General features: G+C 39.4%; 1 protein-coding gene across 4 annotated transcripts in view; it reads left to right on the forward strand.

The window, feature by feature from the left end:
- The window catches only part of poc5 (POC5 centriolar protein homolog (Chlamydomonas)), a 76,134-nt gene that overhangs the window by 19,727 nt on the left and 31,536 nt on the right, over positions 1-24,871 (forward strand). For all 4 annotated transcript variants that reach the window (XM_072547790.1, XM_072547761.1, XM_072547771.1 and 1 more), the window contains 3 exons: positions 6,438-6,646; positions 9,751-9,927; positions 22,640-22,744. In XM_072547790.1, coding sequence (XP_072403891.1) covers positions 6,438-6,646; positions 9,751-9,927; positions 22,640-22,744 — 491 coding nt within the window. The remainder of the gene's footprint in view (positions 1-6,437; positions 6,647-9,750; positions 9,928-22,639; positions 22,745-24,871) is intronic.

Raw genomic sequence — 24,871 nt, forward strand, 5'->3', positions numbered from 1 at the left:
AACCTCTGTTCCCAATTTAGACGCCCCATTTCCTGTCTTAATTGCAATGTAATTCTCCCTCCCCCAAATAAATGCTTTCCCATACTATCTGCTCCTACCCCTCTTTGTGAGTATAGTAATGATCGGGGAGTTGTGATCACTAACACCCAGTGAGACCTGAAACCTGGCATGGTTTGTTGTCCGGCACCAGATCAAAAATGGCCTCCCCTCTAGTCAGCCTGTCTACATACTGAGTCAGGAACCCTTCCTGGGGACACCTCACAAAAGCTGTTGCATTCAAATTATTTGAACAAAGGAGGTTCCAATCAACATTAGGGTAGTTAAAGTCACCCTTGACAGTAACCCTGTTACTTCTGCACCTTTCCAAAATCTGCCTCCCAATCTGCTCGTCTGTGTCTCTGTTGCTATTGGGGGGTCTGTAAAAAGTCCTAATAAAGTAACTGCTCCTTTCTTGTTTCTGACTTCTACCCATACTGATTTTGTCGACAAACCCTCCTCACCAACCTCCCTTTCTGCAGCTGTGATACTATCCCTGATTAGCAGTACCACCCCTTCACCTTTTTTTTTACCACCACACCCCCACCTCCATTCCTTTTGAAACATCTAAACCCAGGAACATCCAACAACCATTCCTGCTCCTGTGATATCCAAGTCTCTGTAATGACCACAACATCAGTTCCAAGTACTGATCCATGCTGTGAGTTTGTCATCTTTATTCCTGATACTACTTGCATTAAAATAGACACACTTCAACCCGTCACACCTGACTGCAGCTTTGCCCTATCAAGTGCCTATTCTTTCTTGCAGACTTTCTGCACATTGTATCTGGCTGTTCACTACCTACTCCATCGCCAGAGCTGTGGCTCGGGTTCCCAACCCCCTGCACGTCGTGAAACATAGTTGGGTTTGTTCAAGCTTTTACATTCAAAAACTCGCACATTCAGTATCTTTTTATAATAATAAAAAAAACTATGGATGTTGGAATCTGAAATAAACAGTGAAAATGTCTAGAACAAGTCATACTGGACTCAACATTAACTATTTTTTGCTCCACAGGTGCTGTCAGACTTGTTGTTTCTCTCGCACTTCGTTTTTGTTTCAAAGGAACTTAAGTTATCACTAGCTGAACACTTTAAATATTCTAAAATCATCTGGGACTCACATTTTGTAGTCTCTAAAATATCTGGGAGAATACTATAAATGTTAAACAAATGAGGTTTCAATGTTTTCATATTACCTAGATTCTAGATCTGCAAATAAATAAATTATTTCAAAGTGTATTATTCATTGTACATTTATGCTGATTGGGAAAATAAGTGGAGCATAACATTTAGTGAGGTCTCCAGGCCTCTGCAGCTAACTTTAGAATAACAATTGACTAAATGGCATGTTAGTATTAAATGGCAGAACAAGCTTAGCAGTTGTCAAATATCAATTTTGAAAGGTTTTTTTTAAAAGAAAAGTTGGGGACTTCATCACTCCAATTTTAAACTGAAGTACAAACAATGTGAAAGGCACAGAGGATACAAAATATTTGAACTACATTTAAGAGAGCTATTTTAAGCAGCATGTAATAAGTGCAATGCGAGAGAATGCAATTCTAAGTTTAGACTTTGGGAATGCAGCTGAGTAGGGGATGAAATAGCAGTGGATGACCATCCTAATATGGTTCTCAAAAGTCAAGTGGGCCAAGAGTAAAATTTCTAAATGATCAGGAAGGTACACTCTTTAAAAACAAGAGATGATTTGACAAAACTGGGTCAAATGTTACAGCTTGAAGGAAAATCATTGGGAGATATTCATAAGTGCTGCAGTTACCATATAAACCTCTTTCCACAAAGATTGGTACTGCTAAATCTAAAGTCCCCAGTTAGACAGAAGCGCATAGGGTAGGATAAGGCAGAAAAATAAAATAATCATTTAGAAATCTTTAAGTACAGCAAGTGTGGAGGTGAACTGCAAAAGGAGGTTGAGAGACACAACAAAATATTGCCTGGTAAAATTGAGGAAAATGCAAATATGTTTAATGAGAACATTTAAGGGCAAGAAAATGACTGACTAAAGAAAGTATTGGACCTATCAGTGATGCATATAGCGAATTGTGCATGGATGCAGAAGATGAGGGCAAGATCCTAAATGAGTATTTTCGCTCTTCACAGGAGAAGAATGATGCAGACATTAGAGTTGTGAAGTATTAGAGTAGCTTAATGTGAAGAGAAAATAAAGGAGGCAGTCAGCTCTTTGAAAATGGATAAATTGCAACTGCTGGGTTTATCTTATCCTAAGCTGTAAAAAAAATATTGGGGAGAAAGTAGCAAATGTTTGCAGGGTCATTTTCCAAACTTCACTAGATACAGGCAAGATACCAGAGGATTTTGAGATCTGTGCACCATTATTCAAAAGGGATGTGAGGGATAGACCAAATAATTGTAGCTTTATTGGTCTGATGTTGGTGGAATTGTTAGTGAAAGGCCAGATTAACTGATGCATTAAGAGGTGTAGATTAATCGATGATGATCAGCATGGGAACATTGTCAAAACAATTCAATTAAGTTAGTAAGACACAATGTAACATGGAGAATTGAATTTAAAGCAGTGGGTGTCAGTCACATGGATTTTAAGGAATTTGACAAGGCTTAATTTTGAGAAAAATCAAGTCTATAGGATAGAAGAAATGTGACAGGAAATAAATGGTAATACTTGATGGATGTTTTTACAAATGGAAAGATGTATTGGTGGTATTCCACAAGGCTCAATTTTGGGTCCCTGGCTGTGTGGCATATATTAATGATTTACACTGAAAAATGGGAAACCTGAATAGAAAATTGTCCAAGTAGTTTACAGTGGAGGAGATGGCTATCAACTGCAGGATATCAAGATTTGGTTGGGTCAATGAAAAAGTGGCAAGTGGAATTCAGTCTAGACACATTTGGGGAAGGTAAAGCAAACCATATGCAATCTAAGTGAAAGTATTGAGAAGCTAGAGGAAGGTAAGAGATCTTGGTACACATGTCCATAGGTGCCTCATTGTGGCTTGACATTCTTTAAGATGTTAAAGTATGTAGGTTGCTTTCCTTCATTGGGCAAGGCATTGAATACAAGAGCAGAGATGTAATGCTGGAGCAATGCAAGCCGCTACGAGCATTTTGTGTACAATTCTGGACACCACATTACAGGAAGGACACAGTCTACAGACAGTACAGTGGGAACTTTAAAAGATGTCAGAAAAAGGTGGTTAAGTTAGTGTTGCTCTCATAATGGAGGAGGTTGAGTTGTACAAAATAATTGAAGGGCTTGAATACAACGGATAAAGAAGACTTATTTTCCCCTAGCCAAGAGAACACTTGGTAGTGGACACAACTTTCATGTAATTGGTAGAAGGGGGTAGAGGAGACATGAGGGGGAGGAAAGTTCTTCGAAGGAATTACTTCACTTTGTCTGAGACGAAATCCTAAGGTCATTTTGCAGAGAAGCTAGGTCTGCCTCTAAAGTCCTGTAACCTGCAAAACTTTGGATTCAGTGGGTTTTTAAAATCCTGTTCAAAGTGAGGGTATATTTAATTCACCATTTGAAAAGAGGTGATAATTACCAAAATATTAGGCTTAATTCTTTTGAGTCTTCATGTAACTGAGCAGTCAAACTTTGTTTTATAGTTAGATGGCCTGAACATTGTATCATATCACTCAAATCTTTCATCATTGTCTTTGTCTTTGCAAGCTTCCAATCAATTTCCGGCTGCGCTTTCCTCTAGTATTGATGACCAAATCTTTGCCCACCTCCAAACCCCATGCTTCAATCTGCCCAGACTTTAGTTTCCACTGTTTGTGAAATTGGAGAGGTTAAAGTAAAATATTCTGTTTGACTGATGTGGTATTCTCTACCTTTTTGCCTTCCTTGACCTCTGCGGCCATATAGTGATTGACCACTATATCCTTCCAACAGCATTTGTTTTTCTTCCATTTTCTAGCTCTGTGCACTACCTTTTTTACTTGACATCTTCATTGGGTCAATGCTGGAGCCAATCTGAGTGTCTCAATGTCCCTTAAACAAAAAAAGAGTAGTCAGGAAATTTGATTGAAGTGGTTTGATTTAAGAAATGCTGGTCTAGATACTCAGGAATTCCACTAATTAAATAACACTGTGCACATTGTGTATCCTCCTGAACAAATTAGTTTAAACTCGTAAGATTTTTGTTTGAAAATGTACAGTAATATCATCCAGTTGTAAACTACTCCATTTCAAAATGTTTAGTGAAAACGTCTGAAATACTATTGAAAGTTTTTAAAAATTCATTTAAGGGATGAAGGTGTCATTGACTAGGCCAGCATTTATTGTTCATCCCTGAGGGCAGTTCAGAGTCAAACATATTGCTGTGGGTCTGGAGTCACATGTAGGGTAGACTAGGTAAGGATGGCAGTTTCCCTCCTTAAAGGACATTAATGATCCAGATGGGTTTTTCCAACAATCAACAATGGTTTCATGATTGTCAGTAGATTCTTAATTACAGACTTTTATTGAATTCAAATTCCACCATCTGCCGTTTAGTTAGATTGACACACGACACAAGATTAAATGAGCTATTACTGAGATGATAATAGGTACACTTCAAGGAACTTGGCCCTTTTGTGACTAACTGTTCCCCTGTGTTGTGCTCCCATAGTCAAGTGCTGGGATATCCTTCATTTACTCATTTTTAAATTAAAGTTTCCCAGAAAAAGAACTTATTGTATAATTAGACTTCTATCAATTAAGCAGTCAGTTTCGTTCATCTTCTGGAGCTCTTGTTATGTCTTTGACATCGGTATACAATAGTTTTGGCACATAGCATTTAGATTCTAGGAAATGAGATGAGCCCATGGAAATTTATTATAATGAGGAGTAAAATATTGTGAGCAGCAAGATTGTAATAGATTATTAGACTTGTTACCAGAGCATGCAATTGCAGATTTGTACCAATGGCAGAAGAAGCAAGGAAAGATTTTGTGTGAGATGAGCGATCTTGTCGAAATCTAACCAAAAGGATAGATTGGTTTGTGGGCCTAATCGTCTTCTCTTCCTAACTTTTCTGGTGTCCTTGAGGATATGTTCCATGGTGATTCCTCCACTGGTACATTTAAAGTACGGGCATCTGTTGACTAAATCTGGATTGTTTTGGTTTTTTGAAATATTTTTATTTGGTTAAATCTGTTTGACTGTTTCATAGGTGTTAGTTTTAAGGGTTCATGCTCACGGTTGCCAAATATAAGTGGTTGATGATTTGTAAGTAATTTTAGTTTATGGCATTTAAAAAGCAGCTGTTCATATACAATACATCTTTAATTAGACAAAGTGTACAACTGAGACAATTGTGGATGATTTACTGATGCCACAAGTCAACTAGGTTGTTGGCACAGAATGTTTCCTGTTTTGTTAGAATGGTGGGGACAGTATCCTGCTCACTGGTTGAGATGTTGGAATATTTCCCTCAGTCTTTCTCTTCTACTTCTGGTTCATTTTCCATCTATCTGATGAAGACTGTCCTCTGGGCACCATTTATCGAGAACTACTGTCTACAAGGTCAGCATATTTCTGAGAACTTCCCTGTGGCCCAACCACTTAGTTTTTGTTGTATTTCTGGGACAGAAAACATGCTGTGTTAATCAATTCTGAATTCTTTTGGCTAATGACCAAGGGACAGCAACTTGTGGTGTTGGATGATCGTTGTCCCCTTACCGTCCTTCATCTGAGGTTTAATTTACTATTCTCAGGATATAATACTACTTTGCAGTATGATAATAAGGTGTGTTTGACATCAGAAATTGTTGACGTTTAGTTCAGTGGGCATTGTAGCCTCTCCATAATTCTTTCCTTTGTTTTCATATGCTAGGTTTTCTGGAAAGTTAAATGCTTTGTAATAGCTGTTAAATAAAATCGCATGCTACACAGTAATTATGATAGTTTTCAAGCGACCCCAATATTCAACAATTGGAATTGAAGTCCAGCAAATTAGAATTATCTTTTATCTTATGATCTGTATGTATAATGTCTGTTTTTAACCTTTTTTACTAATTATATCGCATCTATTATGATGTGTTTAACAATTGTGATGTCACTGTATAAAGTTTGCATTTGATAAATATAAGATTCTCTCAAGGCATACCCAATGATTTTATTTTATTTGTTGATTACGTATTCTTTCAATGTTAGATTACTGTTTCCCAGTGATTTAGTGTCATTTCTACTGTATTGAAATTTTGTAGTAAAAAGGTTTACTGTTATTTGAAACTTCAGTTTGAACATACAAGCCAAATGATGGGTCATGTTAAGGATTAATACTCGTGTACATCACTCAATTCATTTTATTTTGTGGTTGTTCTAACAGATCTAGGTACACTCTTTCACGTATGGACTATCGGTTGCTCATTCACCTATTTTTTCGGATTCCTTTTTTGTTACAGACCAGCAAGTTCACCATAGGACCCCCATTTCATCTCTTTCAAATACAGGGTTGCCTGTTGGACAGTTAACCTTTTCTGAAAGATCCTCTTCACATTTTCTGGTTTCCAGGAAACCTGAAATGTCTGACCCAGTATGCCAGTTACCTATTCCAGCTGAGAATCTGGACAGGGTGGAAAATATACTCAACACTGCCAGTGACCAACTCAAGGTCAGTAAAATTGATTTGAAGAGACTCTTCTTACTGGCAACAGAACCAATGATCAATTGGTGAAGAAGGAATTATTTGAAAAATGTTTTTACTATATCAACATTGACTGGAATGAAGGAATTCCAGAGCCAAATGTAGGCTCCACAAATGATTGTTGGGATGGAGATATTCAGTAATACTTTTTGCAAGCTGCATCTTATTGTGACTTGTTTACGTGTCCAATTCAATATATTGTAGAATCTAATGCCAAACTAATAATACTCATAATTCCATCAATAAATCTGAAAAGTGAAGCTTGGTGGTAGTAGTAATTTGCTGTAATGATTTAGAGATACTGTTGGGGAAATTTGTTCTTAAAGTATACCAACACAGTTTTTAGTTTTGGAATGACTTTGATTCAGGCTGCAGTAAAGTGTTAGATTTTGTGTGTGTGTGTGTGTGTGGCATTTACCATACATATTCCCATTTAAATGGGAATGTGAAAGTGTATTATAATTTTTTAAAAAAGCAGCAATTATAACCAGTTTCAAATTAAACATCCTGACTGATTATTTAGCACCACTGTCTTCACCTCTCCATCCGTTAAGCCTATTGAACTATCTTGAATGCACTCAACAACTCATCATTCATAGTTTTCCAGGAAGGGCACTTTCAAAGGTCCCAAACAGTTCTTTTTTTTTCTTGTTGTTTTCCTCCTTGTCTCTATATTAAATGTACAGCTCTTGGTTTTGAGACTGTGATCCATGGCTCTAGACTACCAGCATCTATGCTGTTGAGGCCCTTAAGAATTTGTAGCTCAATGAGGTTACTTCTCATACTTCTGAAGTAAGTATAGGTATAACCTATTCAAACTCTAGGCTAACCTTTCATCCAGCCTACTGAATTGTGAATAAGAGAATCTGATTTTAGATATAGACAACTTGAAAGAAATTAGGAAGGTAAAGAGGGGATATGAGAGAACTTTGGCAGATAAAGGGATTCTACAAAGAAGAGCAAGAGGGTAACCAGAGAGAAGGTAGGGCCTCTTAAAGATCAAAGAGGTCATCTTTGTGTTGAACCTCAGGAGATGGGCAAGCTGCTAAATGAGTATTTTGCATCAGATTTTTCTGTGGAGAAAGAAAATGAAGTCTAGAGAATGCAGAGAAATGAACTTTGATGTTTTAAAAATAGTGCACGTTACAGAAGAGGGGGTCTTAGAAGAAACAGCGATGGAAAAATCTCTGAAACCTGATCTAATGTGTATCAGGGAGGAAATTGCGAAACCCCTTGCAGAAATATTTGCATCATCTATAATTGCGGGTGAAGTACCTGATTACTGGATGATAACTAACCTTTTTAAGAAAGATTGTAAAGGAAAAACCAGGGAACTATAGACCTGTGTGTGTAAATTGTTGGAGATAATTATTTAACAAAAATACTATGGATATTTAGAGGGGCAAAAATTGATTAGGAATTGTCAGTATGGTTTTGTGTGAGAAAATTTGTCTCAAACTTGATTGGTAATATCCTCAAAAATTCAAAGATTGGCAGAACAGTAGATATTGTTTATTTGGATTTTAGTAAAGCCTTTGACAAGTTTCTACATGGTAGACTAATCAGTAAAGTTTAGGTCACATGGGATTCAGGGTGAGCTTGGCAATTGGCTTAACGGCAGGAGACAGTGTGATGGTGGAGAGTTACTTTTCAGACTGGAGGCCTGTCACCAGCAGTGTTCCATAGGGTTCAATTTTGGGTCCTTTTTTTTTAAATTTATGTAAATGATTGGGATGAGAATCTAGAAGGCATGGTTAGCAAGATTGCGGATGATACCAAAACTGGTAACTGGTAGTGAAGAAGGCTATCTCGGATTACAAAGGGATCTTGATCAAATGGGCCAATGGGCTGAAAAATGGTAGATGGTGTTCAATCTGGATAAGTGAGGTATTGCATTTTGAGACAATAAACAAGGATAGAACTTGTACGTTAGTGGTACGTCCTTGGGCATTTGTTGCAGAACAGATGGACCCAAGTGTGCATCACATATAGACAAGGTGGTTAAAAAGTGTTTGGCATACTTGCCTTCATTGCTTAGTCCTTTTTGAAAATAGGAGTTGGGAAATCATGTTGAGGTTGTACAGGACATCAGGGAGGCCTCTTCTGGATAACTGTGTCCTGTTCTGATTGCCCAGTTATAGGAAAGATGTTAGTAAGGAGAGGGTTCAGATGAGATTTACCAGGATGTGGCTGGGTATGGAAGGTTTAAGTTATCAAGAGAGGCTGAAACTTTTTTCACTGGAGTGTAGGAGATTGAGAGGTGACCTGATAGAAGTTTGTAAATTAATGACCAGTATAGATAGAGTTAATGGTAGTTGTCGTTCCCCTAGGATGGGGAATTTCAAGACTAGGAGGCACATTAAAATAAGAGGAGAGATTTTAAAAAGACATGAGGGGCAAATGTTTTACACAGGATGGTTCATTTGTAGAATGAACTTCCTGCGAAAGTGGTGGATGCAGGTACAACTACACACTTAAAAGACATTTTGATAGGTACGTGAATAGGAAAGGTTCGGAGTGATATGGGCCACGAGAAGGAAGGTGCCACTAGTTTAGTTTGGGATTATTCTTGGCATGGACTAGTCGGACTGAAGGATCTTTGCCATGCTATATGACACTCCTCCATATCCTATTCCATCTGCTATGCTCTTGTCTGCCCTCAAATCTCATTGCATGCGCCACAGCTTACTTTCCCATGAAACTTCAATATTAGCAAACTTAGTAAGGGGGAGAAAGTGTAACCTAAGTTCTATTGTGTACATTGTAAATGTTCAGTGCTAATTTTTGCAGTTTGCAGTAATGAGTAAGTAATACTGCCCAAAAAGGAGTGTCGAGGGAGCAACTGGAATTTGAATTCGAAAGTCAATTTTAACATCTTTTGTCCACTGGGAGTTTTGGAGTAGGGCGATATTGAGATTGGGTCAGCTAGCACTATTATTGATGCAACTACATTAAATGTGATTGTGGATCTGTACAAATTTAATTATTATTCGCAAGTCCTCTTTGAAGAAATATGTACTAAGTGGCATTTTATTTGATCACTGATCAAGTTCTCTCCTTTCTTTTTGAAGACCAATATTCTGTCTGAAATTCGTCAGTGGAGGTTGTCAGTTATTGAGCAGCACAAGCAGGAGTTGCAAGATGAAAGGATGAAACATGAAGCTCAAGTTGCACAAATGATCTGTCAGACAGAGAACCTGAACCAGTTAATTTGCACATATGAGGAATCTGTTCGAAGAAAAGATGAGGTATATTAATTGCTATGCAGAAAATATTCAAAATTGGAAGTGAATCATTTCATGAGGTTATCATTACCACAAAGCGAAGTAAATGTCTAAAGTAACAGATCATCCATGTCTGTGTTCAGAAATAATTTCAGTTATGTTTCTGACATTAGAGAAATGGTGTCACCCATATCACTGGAGAGGTATTGATAACTAAAATTGTCATTTCAGTGATATAAATCTGATCTGTAGCTTAAACTTTCCTTTTGCAAGCAGAGGAAGCAATAAGTGGATTTTTTTTTTTTGCAATGAAATCTGTAACTTTTACCCCTTACAGTATATTCATATAACTGAATGTAAACTCTGGTGCTATAACTGTGTACTGCTATGTCAGTTGAAAAATTAATTTCTCATTGCAATACAGGTAAAAATTAAAGCAGGAGGTAATGTCTGGCTCCTAAGCTCTCTTCTAAGCAACTGTTGTGATGTGTGACATCTCGTATATACTTCAAGTACCTGCAACTCTTCTGTCCATAATGAGTAATGTTATTCAGAGCAGATCTCTAAAGAGTTCTGTGCTAATGTGATAAAATTTCCTGGTAAAAGCATAGTGAAGGAGATAATATTTCTTCAATAAGTTTTTATAGTCCAGAATAAGCTGTCTGAAAAGATGATGGAAGCAGATTCAGTGGTAACCTTCAAATTGCAAATGGAACATTGCCAAAGAGAAAAATATTTATAAGGTTATGAGAAAAAAGCATGTAAATGAAACTAATTGGGTAGCTTTTTCAAAACAAGTGGCATATCTCTGATGGGATAAATGGAATTCTTCAGTGCTTTAAGATTCTGATAAATGTTCATTGAGTCAGATGTACAGTGTGGAAATAGACCTTTCAATCCACCTTTTCCATGATGACCAGGTATCCCAACCCAATCTTGTCCCACCACTACATCATGAAAACAAAAATGCTTATGCTTCAATTTTTCAACATTTGTTTTTATTTCCTACTACGTCGACATGACAAATCTTTCAAAGTAAAAACATGTCCTTTTTCATTTTTAAAGAAAATGTGATTCACTAATGGCTTTTCAGGAACAAAATCTGTATTGTTCCCTTGTCTGGCCTTGATCTAACTCTGATCTAAAGCAATATGGTTAACTCTTCAGTGAAATTGCTGCCAAGCCTAAACAAAGAAATGATCGTGGACTGAACGGGTTGAATCAGGTTGTTAATCAAGGGTTAATTTTCTGTCATTGTCCCAGTAAATGAGCACCTCAAAGGCAGACTAGGGGTGCAGTTCCTGCACTCCATCAGCAAAGGTGTTACTTGCTTTGGGTGTAGCATGTACACTACTGCTGAAAAACAGTGGGAAACAGTTGATGTAATATGTATGCTGTAATTTTGTATAAAACTTGAGGTGTTTGTAACCATCAAAGTATAGATACACTTTTCACGATTGGCTCTCTCTGCATACACACTAAATAAACTATCTTTAACCTGATTTCCTGAGCCCTCGTCAATAAAACGGGTGGATGACCTGGCATTACCATTTAAACAACAAGTCAAACCCTATCAATCCCAGAGGTTGTCCTTACTAGCCACTGAACATCTCTTTAATGTTGGAAAGCTGCCCCACAGATAAGTTAAGCAGCATACTTGTGTGACAATATCATACTTGAGGAATCCTACCTTGTAATCTACCAGATGCCTCCAGAGTGTAGGGGTGCTTCCATAAATCAGGAGAGAGAAAGTGATCTCCAGATGCTGGAGATCAGAGTCAAGAGTGTGGTACTGAAAAAGCACAGCAGATCAGGAAGCATCCGAGTAGCAAGAGAATCGATCTTTCAGGCAAGAGCCCTTCATCAGGAAAGCCCTTGCCCGAAACGTTGATTCTCCTGCTCCTCAGATGCTGCCTGACCTGCTGTGCTTTTCCAGCACCACTCTCTCGGCAAACTGATTTATGGAAACGAATGATATGGTCTGGGTGGTTAATAGTGAGGAAGAAGGTATTGGATTGCAGGCAGATTTAGATGTATTGATCAGGTGGGCAGATTAATGACAAATGGAATTTAATGCATTTTGGAACTAATATGACAAAGGCTACTTAACGAATGACTGACTGACTGAACACTAAGAAGCTCAGGAAGACACACCTGTTTGGGTGCTTGCCCACAGGGCAGATTAATAAGGCAGTTCAGGCTTTTTTTTGGAAGCAGGCCAAACAGCCCATCACACCCTACCCAGACCCACCCTACCCCTTTTAACCCTACATTCCTGTGGCTAGCCCACCTAGCCAGAACATTCCTGGGCACTATGGGTAATTTAGCGTGGCCAGTCCACCTAACCTGCACTTTTTTTTGGACTGGACTGTGGAATGAAAGCAGAGCAGCTGGAGGAAACCCCCGCAGACATGGGGAGAATGTGCAAGCTCCACACAGACTGTCTCCCAAAGTTGGGAATTTAACCTGGGTCCTTGGCACTGAGGCAAGTGCTAACCACTGTATTACCGTTCCTAATTGCCAATTGCTTTTTATCAGTTGTAGGATAGATTTGAGTAGGGAGGTTATGTTGGAACTGTACAAAATGTTGGTTAGACTACAGCAGGAGTAATGTGTGCAGTTCTGTTTACCGCTCTATGGGATTGCTTTGGAGAATGCTCAGAAGAGGCACACGAGATTGTTGCCTGGGTTGGAACATTTAGCTAGGAAGAGATTGGTTAGACTTGGATTTGTTTTGTTTAGAGCAGAGAAGGCTGAGGGGTGTGTCTTGATGTGTCACTGTTAATAAAAACATTAAAAAGATGCCATTGTGTATATACTTTATCACTTCTATCACCACCAGGAAAATGCCTATGTGGCCATTTGAACATTAACAAGCAAAGCCTGTTAAGGGCAATGCTATCATTAAAATGTAAAGGAGGGGGGTTAGGGAGAGAATGAAGAGAGGGACTAAATCAAAATTGAGTAGGAGGGGGAAAGGGAGTGTTCTGATAGGAAACAGCTGTTCCCTTTATTGAATGGTCAATAATAAGGGAGCATGCTTTTAAAGTTTAGAGGGGGTTTGAGTGCATCCTTTTTTCCATCCAGAGTGTGGTAGTAATCTGGAGTGCAATGTCTTGAGGGACAATAGAAGCAAGCTTTTAAAAGTACTTGAATAAGCACTTGAAATGTCTGAACATTCAAGGCTATGGGCCAAGTGCTGGCAAGTGTGATTGATGTAGCTCGTCATACAGCACAGAAGTCAATCAAATCTGTGCTGACCTATGATCACCATCATCCACTGCACTCTGGGAAAAATTCTTCTGCATCTCTGTTTTAGCTAAGTGTTCCCTTTCTTTGTAATTGCCCCCAGTTTGAGATTTCCTTTCTTTCTTTTATTTTTTCTCCTCTTATTCCTGCTCCCTACCAAACATACCCCACCACCCACATGGATGTAAACATTTTCTCACTCTTAAATCTTTCCATAAGATCACTCCTCATTCTTTTAAACTCTAATGAATAAAAGCCAAATCTGTTTAGCCATTTTTAATAGGTCAACCTCTTCTTCAGCTTTGTGTCATGCCAATATATCTCTTAAAAGGGGTCTAAAATTGTACACATTGCTCCAGGTGTGACCTCCGCAGCACAACCTTGTATAGTTGTAGTAAGACTTGCTGGTTTTTTTGAGCTCCAACTCCCTTGTAATAAAGGCCAACATTTCATTTGCCTTCTTAGTTACTTGCTGTATCTTTAAGCTAACTTTGTTTCATACACACAAACACCCAGATGGAGTCATAAGAGATGTTCAGCACCAAACAGACCAGTTTGGTTCAACTCATCCAGCTGACCAGATGTCCCAAGTTAATCTAGTCCCATTTGGCCTATATCCCTCAATCCCTCCTATTTATGTTGTGGTTCTGTTTGCCGAGCTGGGAATTTGTGTTGCAGACGTTTCGTCCCCTGTCTAGGTGACATCCTCAGTGCTTGGGAGCCTCTTGTGAAGCACTTCTATGATGTTTCCTCTAGCATTTATAGTAGTTTGTCTCTGCCGCTTCCGGTTGTCAGGTCCGTTGCAGTGGTCGGTATATTGGGTCCAGGTCGATGTGCTTATTGATTGAATCTGTGGATAAGTGCCATGCCTCGAGGAATTCCCTGGCTGTTCTTTGTTTGGCTTGTCCTGCAATAGTAGTGTTGTTCCAGTCAAACTCATGTTGCTTGTCATCTGCGTGTGTGACTACTAAGGATAGCTGTCGTGTCGTTTCGTGGCTAGTTGGTGTTCATGGATGCAGATCGTTAGCTGTCTTCCTGTTTGTCCTATGTAGTGTTTTGTGCAATCCTTGCATGGGATTTTGTACACTACGTTGGTTTTGCTCATGCAAATACCAGATGCAATTTAATTTAAGCAGAGAAGTGTGAAGTGTTTCATTTGAATAAAAAAATGCAAATGAAATAAAATAACATAAAGGGTATAATTCTATATAGGGTGCAGGATCAAAGTCTGAGGGGAATATGTGCAGAAAGCATTGGGAACATGGCAGGTTGAGAAAACAATGAGAGTCATAGAATCAGAGATGTACAGCATGGAAACAGACCCTTCGGTCCAACCCGTCCATGCTGACTAGATGTCCCAACCCAATCTAGTCCCACCTGCCAGCACCCAGCCCATATCCCTCCAAAATCTTCCTATTCGTATACCCATCCAAATGCCTCTTAAATGTTGCAATTGTACCAGCCTCCACTTCCTCTGGCAGCTCATTCCACATACATACCACACTCTTGTGCAAACGTTGACGCTTAGGTAGCTTTCCCCTCTCACCCTAAACCTATGGCCTCTAGTTCTGGACTCCCCAACCCCAGGGAAAATACTTTGTCTATTTACCCTATCCATGCCCCTCATAATTTTGTAAACCTCTGGAAGGTCACCCCTCACCCTCCGACGCTCCAGGGAACATAGTCCCAGCCTGTTCAGCCTCTCCCTATAGCTCAAATCCTCCAACCTGGGTAACATCCTTGTAAATCTTTTCTGAACCCTTTCAAGTTTCACAACATCTTTCCGATAGGAGACTAGAATTGCATGCAATATTCCAAAAGTGGCTTAACTAATGTCCTGTACAACTGCACCATGACCTCCCAACCCCTGTACTTAATACTCTGACCAATAAAGGAAAGCATACCAAACGCTACCCTCGCTCTCCTATCTACCTGTGACTTAATTTCAAGGAGCTATGAGCCTGCATCCAAGGTCTTTGTTCAGCAACACTCCCTAGGCCCTTACCATTAAGTGTAAGATTTGCTTTCCCAAAAATGTAGCATCTTGCATTTATCTAAATTAAACTCCACCTGCTGCTTAGCCCATTGGCCCATCTGATCAAGATCCCATTGTAATCTGAGATAACCTTCTTCGCTGTCCACTGCACCTCCAATTTTGGTGTCATCTGCAAACTTACTAACTATACCTCTTCTGCTCGCATCCAAATAATTTATAGAAATGACAAAAAGTCATGGACCCAGCACCGATTCTTGTGGCACTCCACTGGTCACAGGACTACAGTCTGAAAAGCAGCCCTCCACCATCACCACCCTCTGTCTTCTACCTTTAAGCCAGTTCTGTATGTTAAATGGCTAGTTCTCCCTGTTTTCCATGAGATCTAACCTTGCTAACCAGTCTCCCATGGGGAACCTTGTCGAATGCCTTTCAGCAGTCCATATAGATAATGTCCACTGCTCTGCCTTCATTAATCCTTTGTTACTACTTCAAAAGACTCAATTAAGTTTGTAAGACATGGTTTCCCACGCACAAAGCCATGTTGGCTATCCCTAATCAGTCCTTGCCTTTCCAAATACATGTACATCCTGTCCCTCAGGATTCTCTCCAACAACTTGCCCACTGACGTCAGGCTAACTAGTCTATAGTTCCCTGGCTTATTCTTACCGCCCTTAAATAGTGGTACCATGGTAGCCAACCTCCAGTCTTCTGGCATCTCGTCTGTGACTATTGATGATACAAATATCTCAGCAAGAGGCCCAGCAATCACTTCTCTAGCTTCCCACAGAGTTTTAGGCTACACGTGATCAGGATCTGGGGTTTTATCCATTTTTGTGTTTCAAGGCATCCAGCACTTCCTCCCCTCTAATATGAACATTTTTCAAGATTTCACCATCTATTTCCCTACAGTCTATATCTTCCATGTCCTTTTCCACAGTAAATACTGATGCAAAATACTTATTTAGTATCTCCCCCATCTCCTGCGGTTCCACACAAAGGCCGCCTTGCTGATCTTTGAGGGGCCCTATTCTCTCCCTAGTTACCCTTTCGTCCTTAATGTATTGGTAAAAACCCTTTGGATTCTCCATAATTCTATTTGCCAACGCTATCTCATGTCCCCTTTTTGTCCTCCAGATTTTCCTCTTAATTATACTCCCTACTGCCCTTGTACTCTGCTAAGGATTCATACAATCTATCCTGTCTATATCTGACATATGTTTCTTCCTCTTTCTTAGCCAAACCATCAATTTCTTGGTCATCCAGCATTCCCTATACCTACCAGCCTTTCCTTTCACCCTAACAGGAATATACATTCTCTGGACACTCATCTAATTTCTGAAGGCTTCCCATTTTCCAGCCGTCCCTTTAGCTACAAACATCTGCCCCCAGTCAGCTTTTGAAAGTTCTTGCCTAATACCGTCAAAATTAGCCTTCCTTCAATTTAGAACTTCAACTTTTGGATCTGGCCTATCCTTTTTGATCATTATTTTTAATCTAATAGAATTATGGTTACTGGCCCCAAAGTGCTCCCCCACTGACACCACAGTCACCTGCCGTGCCTTATTTCCCAAGAGTAGGTCAAATTTTGCACCTTCTCTAGTAGGTACACCCACATACTGATTCAGAAACATTCTAGTTGTAACAAATTCTTCTCCATCTAAACCCTTAACATTATGGCAGTCCAGTCTTTTTGGGAAATAAAAATCTCCTACCATAACCACCCTACTATTCTTACAGATAGCTGAGATCTCCTTACAAATCTGTTTCTCAATTTCCCTCTGACTATTAGGGGGTCTATAATACAATTCCAATAAGGTGATCATCCCTGTCTTATTTCTCAGTTCAACCTAAATAACTTCCCTGGATGTATTTCCAGGACTATCCCCCCTCCGTAGGAGGCTGTAATGCTATCCTTTTTATCAAAAATGTCACTACCCCCCCCCCCCCCCCGCCACCTCCTCCCTTTCTGTCCTCCATGACAATGGGAGGTCGTTAGATTGTCACCCTTGTTGGACATGGTCATTGCTCAGTATTTAAGAGGTACAAATGTTATTTGACAGTTGTCAGCTGAAGCTGAACATTGTTCAGATGTTGTTGCATTTGAACATTTGACTGCTGCAGTACCTAAATGAACATTCCCACCTGACTTTATGATGGAGAGAAGGTCATTGAAGCAGCTAAAGATGGTTGGGCTGATAACACTACTTTAAGGAGCTTTTGCAGCGATGTTCTGGAGCTGAAATGACTGATCTCCCAACAACCACAACATCCTTCTATCAACCAGGTATGACTCCCAACAAGTGGAGGGTTTTCTCCCCCAACCCATCGATTCCAGTTTTGCTAGGGCTTCTAACTGTCAAGGGTTGTCACTCTCACCTCACCTCTGGAAATATGCTGTACTGTCCATGTCCAAGACTGTAATCAGGTCAGAAGTTGCGTAGGTGTGAGTGAGCAGTTGTTTCTCGATGGCACTGTTGATGGTGACCATCAGCAAGTGCTGGAAGGTGAAATTATATCATGCTAGTAATCGGCTGAGTTGGATTTGAATTGCTTTTACAACATACCTCAGCAAATTTCCGCATTGTCAGATGGATACTAGTGTTGTAATTGTCCTGAAATAGCTTAGCTAGATGTGCAGCAAGTTCCTAGAGCCGAGGTCTTCGGTGTTGCCAGAATGTTGAGGAACCATAGCCTTTACACTATCCGGTGCCTCTAATGATTTTTCTATCTCATGGAGTGAATCAAATTGGCTGAAAACTAGCACCAGTGGAGGAGGCTGAGATGGATCATCCACTTGGCACTTCTGGCTCAGAATTGCTGAGAATGCTTCAGCCTTTTCTTCTTTGCACTGATATGTTCGGCTTTCCCAAGATTTGTGGATGGTATTTGTGGAGTATTCTCTTCCAGTGAGTTGTTTAATTGTCCACCATTCATGGGCCAGGACTGCAGAGCTTAGATATAATCCATTGATTGTGGGATTGATCCACTCTACCTATCGCTAGTCATATATACTGTCTGGCACCAAGTGGTCCTGTGTGGTATCTTCATGTTGACACTACATTTTTGGATATACATGGTGCTGCCCTGACCTGCTCCATTTAAGCCAGAGTTGATTTCCTAGCTTGATTGTTGTGAGGTTGCAAAGTGGTGTACAATTCTGCTGTTAAGATCAGGCATCCATAAGGTGCTGTAGACTGAGTTGCCAAATCTGTTCAAAGTCTGACTCCTTTAACCTGATTTGACCATGACATGCAATACAATGAAGGGCAGTCTTAGTGGCAAGGCAGGGCTTTGTCTCAACAAGATCTATATGGTGGTTACCATTAACAATATTGTGATGGCCAGATGCGTTTGCAGCTGACAGAATGAGGTCAAATGTGTTTTTCCCTCGCCGCATGCTGCAAACCTCGTCTAGAGCTATGTTCTTTAAGACCTGACCAGATCAGTACTACTGCTACGCAGCCACTCTTAGTGGACATCGAAATCCCCCACCCAGTGTACATTTTACACCCTTACTATACTTGGTGCTTCCTCCAAATGTTGCTCACCATGGAGGAGTATTGATTCATTAACTGAGGGAGGACAGTACATGGTAATCAGCAGGTTTCCTTGCCCATGTTTTAATTTTTAAGCCATGAGATGACTTTGGGTTTGGAGTTAATATTGAGGACTCGCAGGGTAAATTTCTCCTGACTATACTCCACCATGCCATTGCATCTGCAGAACCTTCCCTGCTAGTGGGATAGGTCATATCCTGGGATTTGTTGGTGTTGTCTAGGGCATAGTTGTAAGGTATGATTCCTTGAGTATGACTCTGTCAGGCTGTTGCTTAACTAGTCTGTGAGGCAACTCTGCCAATTTTCGCACAATACCCCAGATGTCAGTAAGGAGGACTTTGCAGAGTTGACCGGGCTATTTTTGTCAGTCATTTCCGGTGTGTGGGTCAATGCTACGTAGTCTGAGTTTTTTTTGGGGACTTTGAGATTCATACAACTGTGGTTCGCTAGTCAGCGACGTTACTATGCATCTGGAATTGCATGTAGGTCATACCAGGTGAGGATGGCAGATTTTCTTCCCTGAAGAACATTCTTGCAATAAGACCATCAGACATAGGAGCAGAGTTGGGCCACCAGGATCCATCAATTTGATCCATCCAGCCATTTGATTGTGGCTGACCTGTTTATGAATGTCATTCCCCTGCTTTCTCCCTGACACTTGAACCCCTTACTAATCAAGAACCTATCTATCTCTTTCCTAAATATACTCAATAACTTGGCTTCTACATCCTTCTATGGCAATGAATTCCATAGATAAACCACCATCTTGCTGAAGAACTTCGTCACTGCACAGTAGTTAGCATTGCTGCCTCACAGTACCAAAGACCTGGGTTTAATTCTCGCCTCAGGCGACTGACTGTGTGGAGTTTGTACATTCTCCCCATGTCTGCATGGGTTTCCTCCGGATGCTCCGGTTTCCTCCCACAGTCCAAAAATGTGCAGGTTAGGTGAATTGGCCATGCTAAATTGCCCGTAGTTTAGGGGCAGGGGAATGGGTCTGGGTGGGTTGCGCTTCGGCAGGTCGGTGTGGACTTGGCTCGAAGGGCATGTTTCCACACTCTAACTAATTAATCTAATCTCAGTTCTAAATGTTAGGCCTTTTACTCTGAGGTTGTACCCACTAGTCCGAGGCTGTCCTACCAGCCACTTCCTATAACACCTTGGATGCAACCAGCAGGTCTTGGTGGCTTGTTTGCCTTCAGTCCAATTAGTTTTCCAAACTTTGTTCCTCACATAAAAACTGTTGAGATCCGATAAAGCATCATAGAGTCAGCTATAGAGAAGGGCTAATTAGTGTTGCATCATATTTGTTCTGTTTGCAAATTACTTCAATTCTGTGCTCCTAATTCTTGATCCTTTTATGAACAGAAATAATTTTTCCCGGTCTACTCTATCGAGGCCGCACATGAGGTTGCCGAGTACAGTTTGAGTTATAAAGAAAGGCTGAGACTTTTTTCATTGGCGTGCAAGAGGTTCAGAGGTTATCTTATACAAGGTCATAAGATCATGAGTGTTAAAGATAGAGTTAATGGTAGTTGTCTTTTCCCTCAGATGGGGGATTTCAAGACTAGGCAGCACATTTTTAAGGTGAGAGGAGAGATGTGGGGTAAATCTTTTACACAGGATGGTTCACGTGTAGAATGAACTTCCTGAGCAATTGGTGGATGTGGATACAATTACTAAGCTGCTGCTCTGAGCAGCTTTCTCTTTCAAGAGGACATTCCAAAATTCAATGTATCCTCCTTAAGTCTCTCATCTTCTGGAATTGTTATTATGGCTTCTGCACTATTTTTGATTAGTTCAAATCCTTCCTATAATGTGGCACCCAGAACTATACACCATACTACAACTGATGTTGAACAAATGCTTTGTAAAAATTTAACATCTCGTTGCTCTCGTACTCTATGCCCATGAATAAAACCAAGAATACTATATGCTTTATTAATTACTTTCTCCATCTGTGCTGCCACCTTAATTGTGCACATATTCATGCATATCCCTCAGCCCCTTCATTTCTCTCCACCCAACTTAGAATTGTTCCATCTATTTTATCATGTCTCTTAATGTTCTTAGTACCAAAATGCAATACTTCCACTTCTCTGCGCTGAACCCCATCCACCATGCATCCATCCACCCACATCTATAACTTGTCTGTTCTTTTGGAGTTCCACCTTGTCCTCAATTTGCAATTCTTACAGGTTGTGTTCTCTGCAAATATTGAATATATCTGCTATACACCAGGGTCTAGATCATTAGTATAAATCGGAGAAAGTAAGGGTCCCAATACTGACCCCTGAGGATCTCCACTACAAACCTTCCCCAGCCTAATGAATATCCATTGAGCACGACTGTTTCCTCTATTTCAGCCAGTTATGCATCTACACAAATTTCCTTTTCGGGCACCATGCCAAATAACTGGAAATCCATGAACACTATGTCCAACAGGTGTCACCCTCATCAAACCTTTGTCTTTTAAAAAGCTAGAAGTTCATTGAATACCATTTCCCCTTTAGAAGTCCATACTGCCTCTTCCTAATTAACCCACCTTTTCCTGTATGACTAGTTAAATTTATCTTGCAGCATTCTGAAATGGTGAGATATCTTGAGTTGCAAGTTAGTATGCAAGTAGGCTAATGGGATGCTATGATTTTATTTTAAAAGATTTACATATAAGTAAGGATGTTAGGCTTCAGTGTTTTAACACATTGTTGAGCACATATCTTGTATTCTTTGTGCAGTTTTGGCCTCCTTATTTAAGGATGGATGAAATGTATTAGAAGTGGTTCTGAGGAGATTTACCGGACTGGTACCTGGAATGTGTGGGTTGTCCACTGGAGTTTAAATGAGCAAATGTAATTTATTTGAAGTGTGTGCATAAAATCCCAAACTATCTTGACAATCTATTTCTGCTCTTATTTCATTTCTCCACATTATAACATCTTACCTAACCAGGGTTGTGAATTCCAATAATTTCCAGTCTCTTGATTGCTGTGGTAGGTCAGATAACAGTTGCAAATGGCCTGAAGGGTTAGTGCTAGCCTCACTGCAACATCACTACTAATTACTGAAGATATCCGGGCCTGTTTTTCTTTGAGATTTTTTTCCTTCCAAATGAAGCTGCACAATTACTATGAAAATAATAAGGCATTTGTTGATGCTTGTATGAGTGTGTTCAAGGAACCATAGCTAACTATTAAACACAGAAATCCAAAGGTCGATATTCCTGAAGCAGTGCCATATTTTAACAAAAGTAGCATCTCATTTGTCTCATCTGCCATTGAGTAGTTTGGAGCTGCCTTACTTCCACAATAGATATGAAGTAACTCACCATAGAAAATTGATCTGTTTGGAGCTATTTGAAGTCTGTGCATGTTTAAGGCTGTATTAATTAAATACTGCAAACAAATAAACAGGTGTGAAATCATATCCAAAAAGTATTTTTAGGAGTATTTCAGAAATGTGAAATCATCAAGTTGAAGATTTGTCTAGGTTTCCTCCTCTGCTCCCTCCCACCCACTGTTTTTCATTTCTTGTCAATCCTTGCACTATTAATGTCAGAGCCCTTAATATTTTGAGGTATTCAGTTGCATACCTGGCTCATATTGCTGCCAGTTGCTAGTTTTCCTTCAAGCTTTTCCATTGTAGTTTCCAGCAATTTGCCACAAAAGATATCAATGCAATCACATGGGCAAAGCTAGCCTATAGCAGATGCAAATTATGACCTGACATTTTAATATTAAATATTATTTAATACATGTCCAATGACTAAAGTCTAACTTAACTGCTATGCATCTTCAAATTACATAATCATTTTTAGAAAACTCTTCTGAAGCAAACTTCTGTTTTAAAGTAGGTTTAATTACTTTTCCAGAAAGTGTTATCAATAAAATGAGGTGACAATTGATTGCATTTCTTTTTTATTTTATCCATAAAGGTAATCACGAATTTGATCCAAGGCATTCAGAATCTGAAAGAGAAGATAGAATTGATGCGCCGATTCACACAGTGGCGACTTCAACATTCAGAAGCAAAAGTGGAAGTATGTGTCGTAATATCTGCAAATACAAGTTTAAAGCTGGCGATATGTTTCGAGTGGTGTTAACATGTAATTGTTTTTCAGTTAGTTGAGAAATTGTGTTGCAGGAGCCTGCCTCACTTATGTTTTTAAAAAAGGAACTCTTGGATAACAGCCTTTTCAACTGTCCAAAAAGCATGAACCTAGTTAAATCTAGCTCATGTAACTGATTTTTTTTTTGGAGTGACTATACTATTATAAAATCGACATTTTAATGTTTTGCACTTCATGGTATCAGATTATTTTGGGGGATGGAAATGAATATTCAAGAATATTCTTAATCGTTTAAAATATCATTAAATGTTTGGATTCTCTGTCGTCAGGCATTTAAATAATTTCTTATTTAATCAGTCTTTTAATTGAACACAATCCTGGATGTTATAACACTTTTGCATGATATACACCTTGCAGGTCAAACGTTGCTGTCCATAATTTTAGAATTCACTCTTCAATAACTTAATTATGTACAAAGAAAACATTATTTAATTACTGGCATTTAGAATTTGGATTTTCTAAAGCAATTTAAATAAACAACTACTCATCAACAATTTCAAACTTTAAGTTCAACTTTGGCTCCCAAATCAGTTTTTAGTCTGCAGTGTGTTCTTGCCACAGTAAAAGTCACTACTGTTGGGCCCAATACTCTTTGATCAGGAAGGTGGAGAGAGTCAAAAAATGTTGGCAGTCTTCCCTGTGCTGTAAAAGTGTGTGTATTCAACAGCTAGGGGACTGGAAAATGGGGGAAATAGTTTAAAATGTATAAAGAGTAGAATGTGAGGCTGTAATTAGTCTGCATGTCCCTTTTTTCCCCCAAGGGATTGGTTAGCTCAGTTGGCTGGATTGCAATGCAGTGATGCTAGAAGTGTGGGTTTTGTGCCCACACCAGCTAAGACTAACATGATAAATGTTCCATCTTAATTGTGCCACACGCGCGCACAACCGTGTGCTGACCCTCCAATTAAACTGCTGCCAGTTATCACTCTCTAATGAGGGAGCAGTGGCCTAGTAAGATGAAAGTATCTTCCCTTTAGTGTCTATATTTATTCAGCTGCAGGTTTTATTCCAATCAGGAAATGAGCTGTGATATTCTGTTGTTCTGTCACTGTCTCAATGGTGACTTTTGTTTTTATACTTTCTGTAACATCACCAGTCCTGTCTGTGTACTGACGAGAGAAATGTCACAGTAAGACTAGTAATTATGCACAGGAGGGAATTGACTGAGGAAACAACAGCTCACTTATGAATGCAGGGTCAGTTGCAATACATAAAAGTTGGCAATGGATTTGCTCCACTGGCTGGAAATATCCATAAGTGGAGTGTCTGTCTGTAGAATTACAGCATTCTGTTCTAAGATGACGTCTATGCCTGTTAATTTAATTTGCTAATCGAATCTTTTCTTGGTTTGTCCTTGTAAAAGACATTTTTATATTCGATATGCCTTTGTGTTGTGTGAAGGTCAACTTTATTTTCAAGTGTAAGGATAATCTTTGTTAAAGTATACTTCAGTTAGGGTGGAGGTCTGGACTTTAAGTGACTTGTTGCTAGTTGGCGTTGCAGAATTTGTCTTGCCAACACTTTTTTTTAAATTTTGGATTGTCATGTGCAAACCTTTTCCCTTTCCAAAGTCTCTATCTCTTATGAGATCTCTAAAGATTCCGTGAATAGGCCGTTTGCCCTTTTAGCTATTAAAAACTAAATATAGTTGTCAGGTGATTTTTGTTTACCATCTTTTCAAGTTGACTGGTCGTCTGTCACTTGCAAATGCAGTTCAGAGAATTTTTTTTTCCTTTTCTCCTCTTTTCCAGCTACTAAAATCTGTACTTAGTCTGATGATTAAGTCTGGAATTTTAATATAATTTTTCCCAACAATTTTGAACTATAGTCAGGTCTTCTGTAACTTGTTGGTGCGTTCCTGTACATTCCCGTGTTATAGAAAAATCCTGCTTTAGAAACAGCACTTAGAGTTGGTGATGTAATTGCATTATAGCCAACACAGTTTTAAAGTTTGTGCTTTAGAAATAGCTTTGTGCTTTACAGCAAATTTGAGTTATCAAAACGTTATAGCAGAATGAATTGTACCTGTTTATTTCA

The sequence above is a fragment of the Chiloscyllium punctatum genome, chromosome 2, assembly GCF_047496795.1.
Source record: "Chiloscyllium punctatum isolate Juve2018m chromosome 2, sChiPun1.3, whole genome shotgun sequence".
NCBI lineage: Eukaryota > Metazoa > Chordata > Chondrichthyes > Orectolobiformes > Hemiscylliidae > Chiloscyllium > Chiloscyllium punctatum.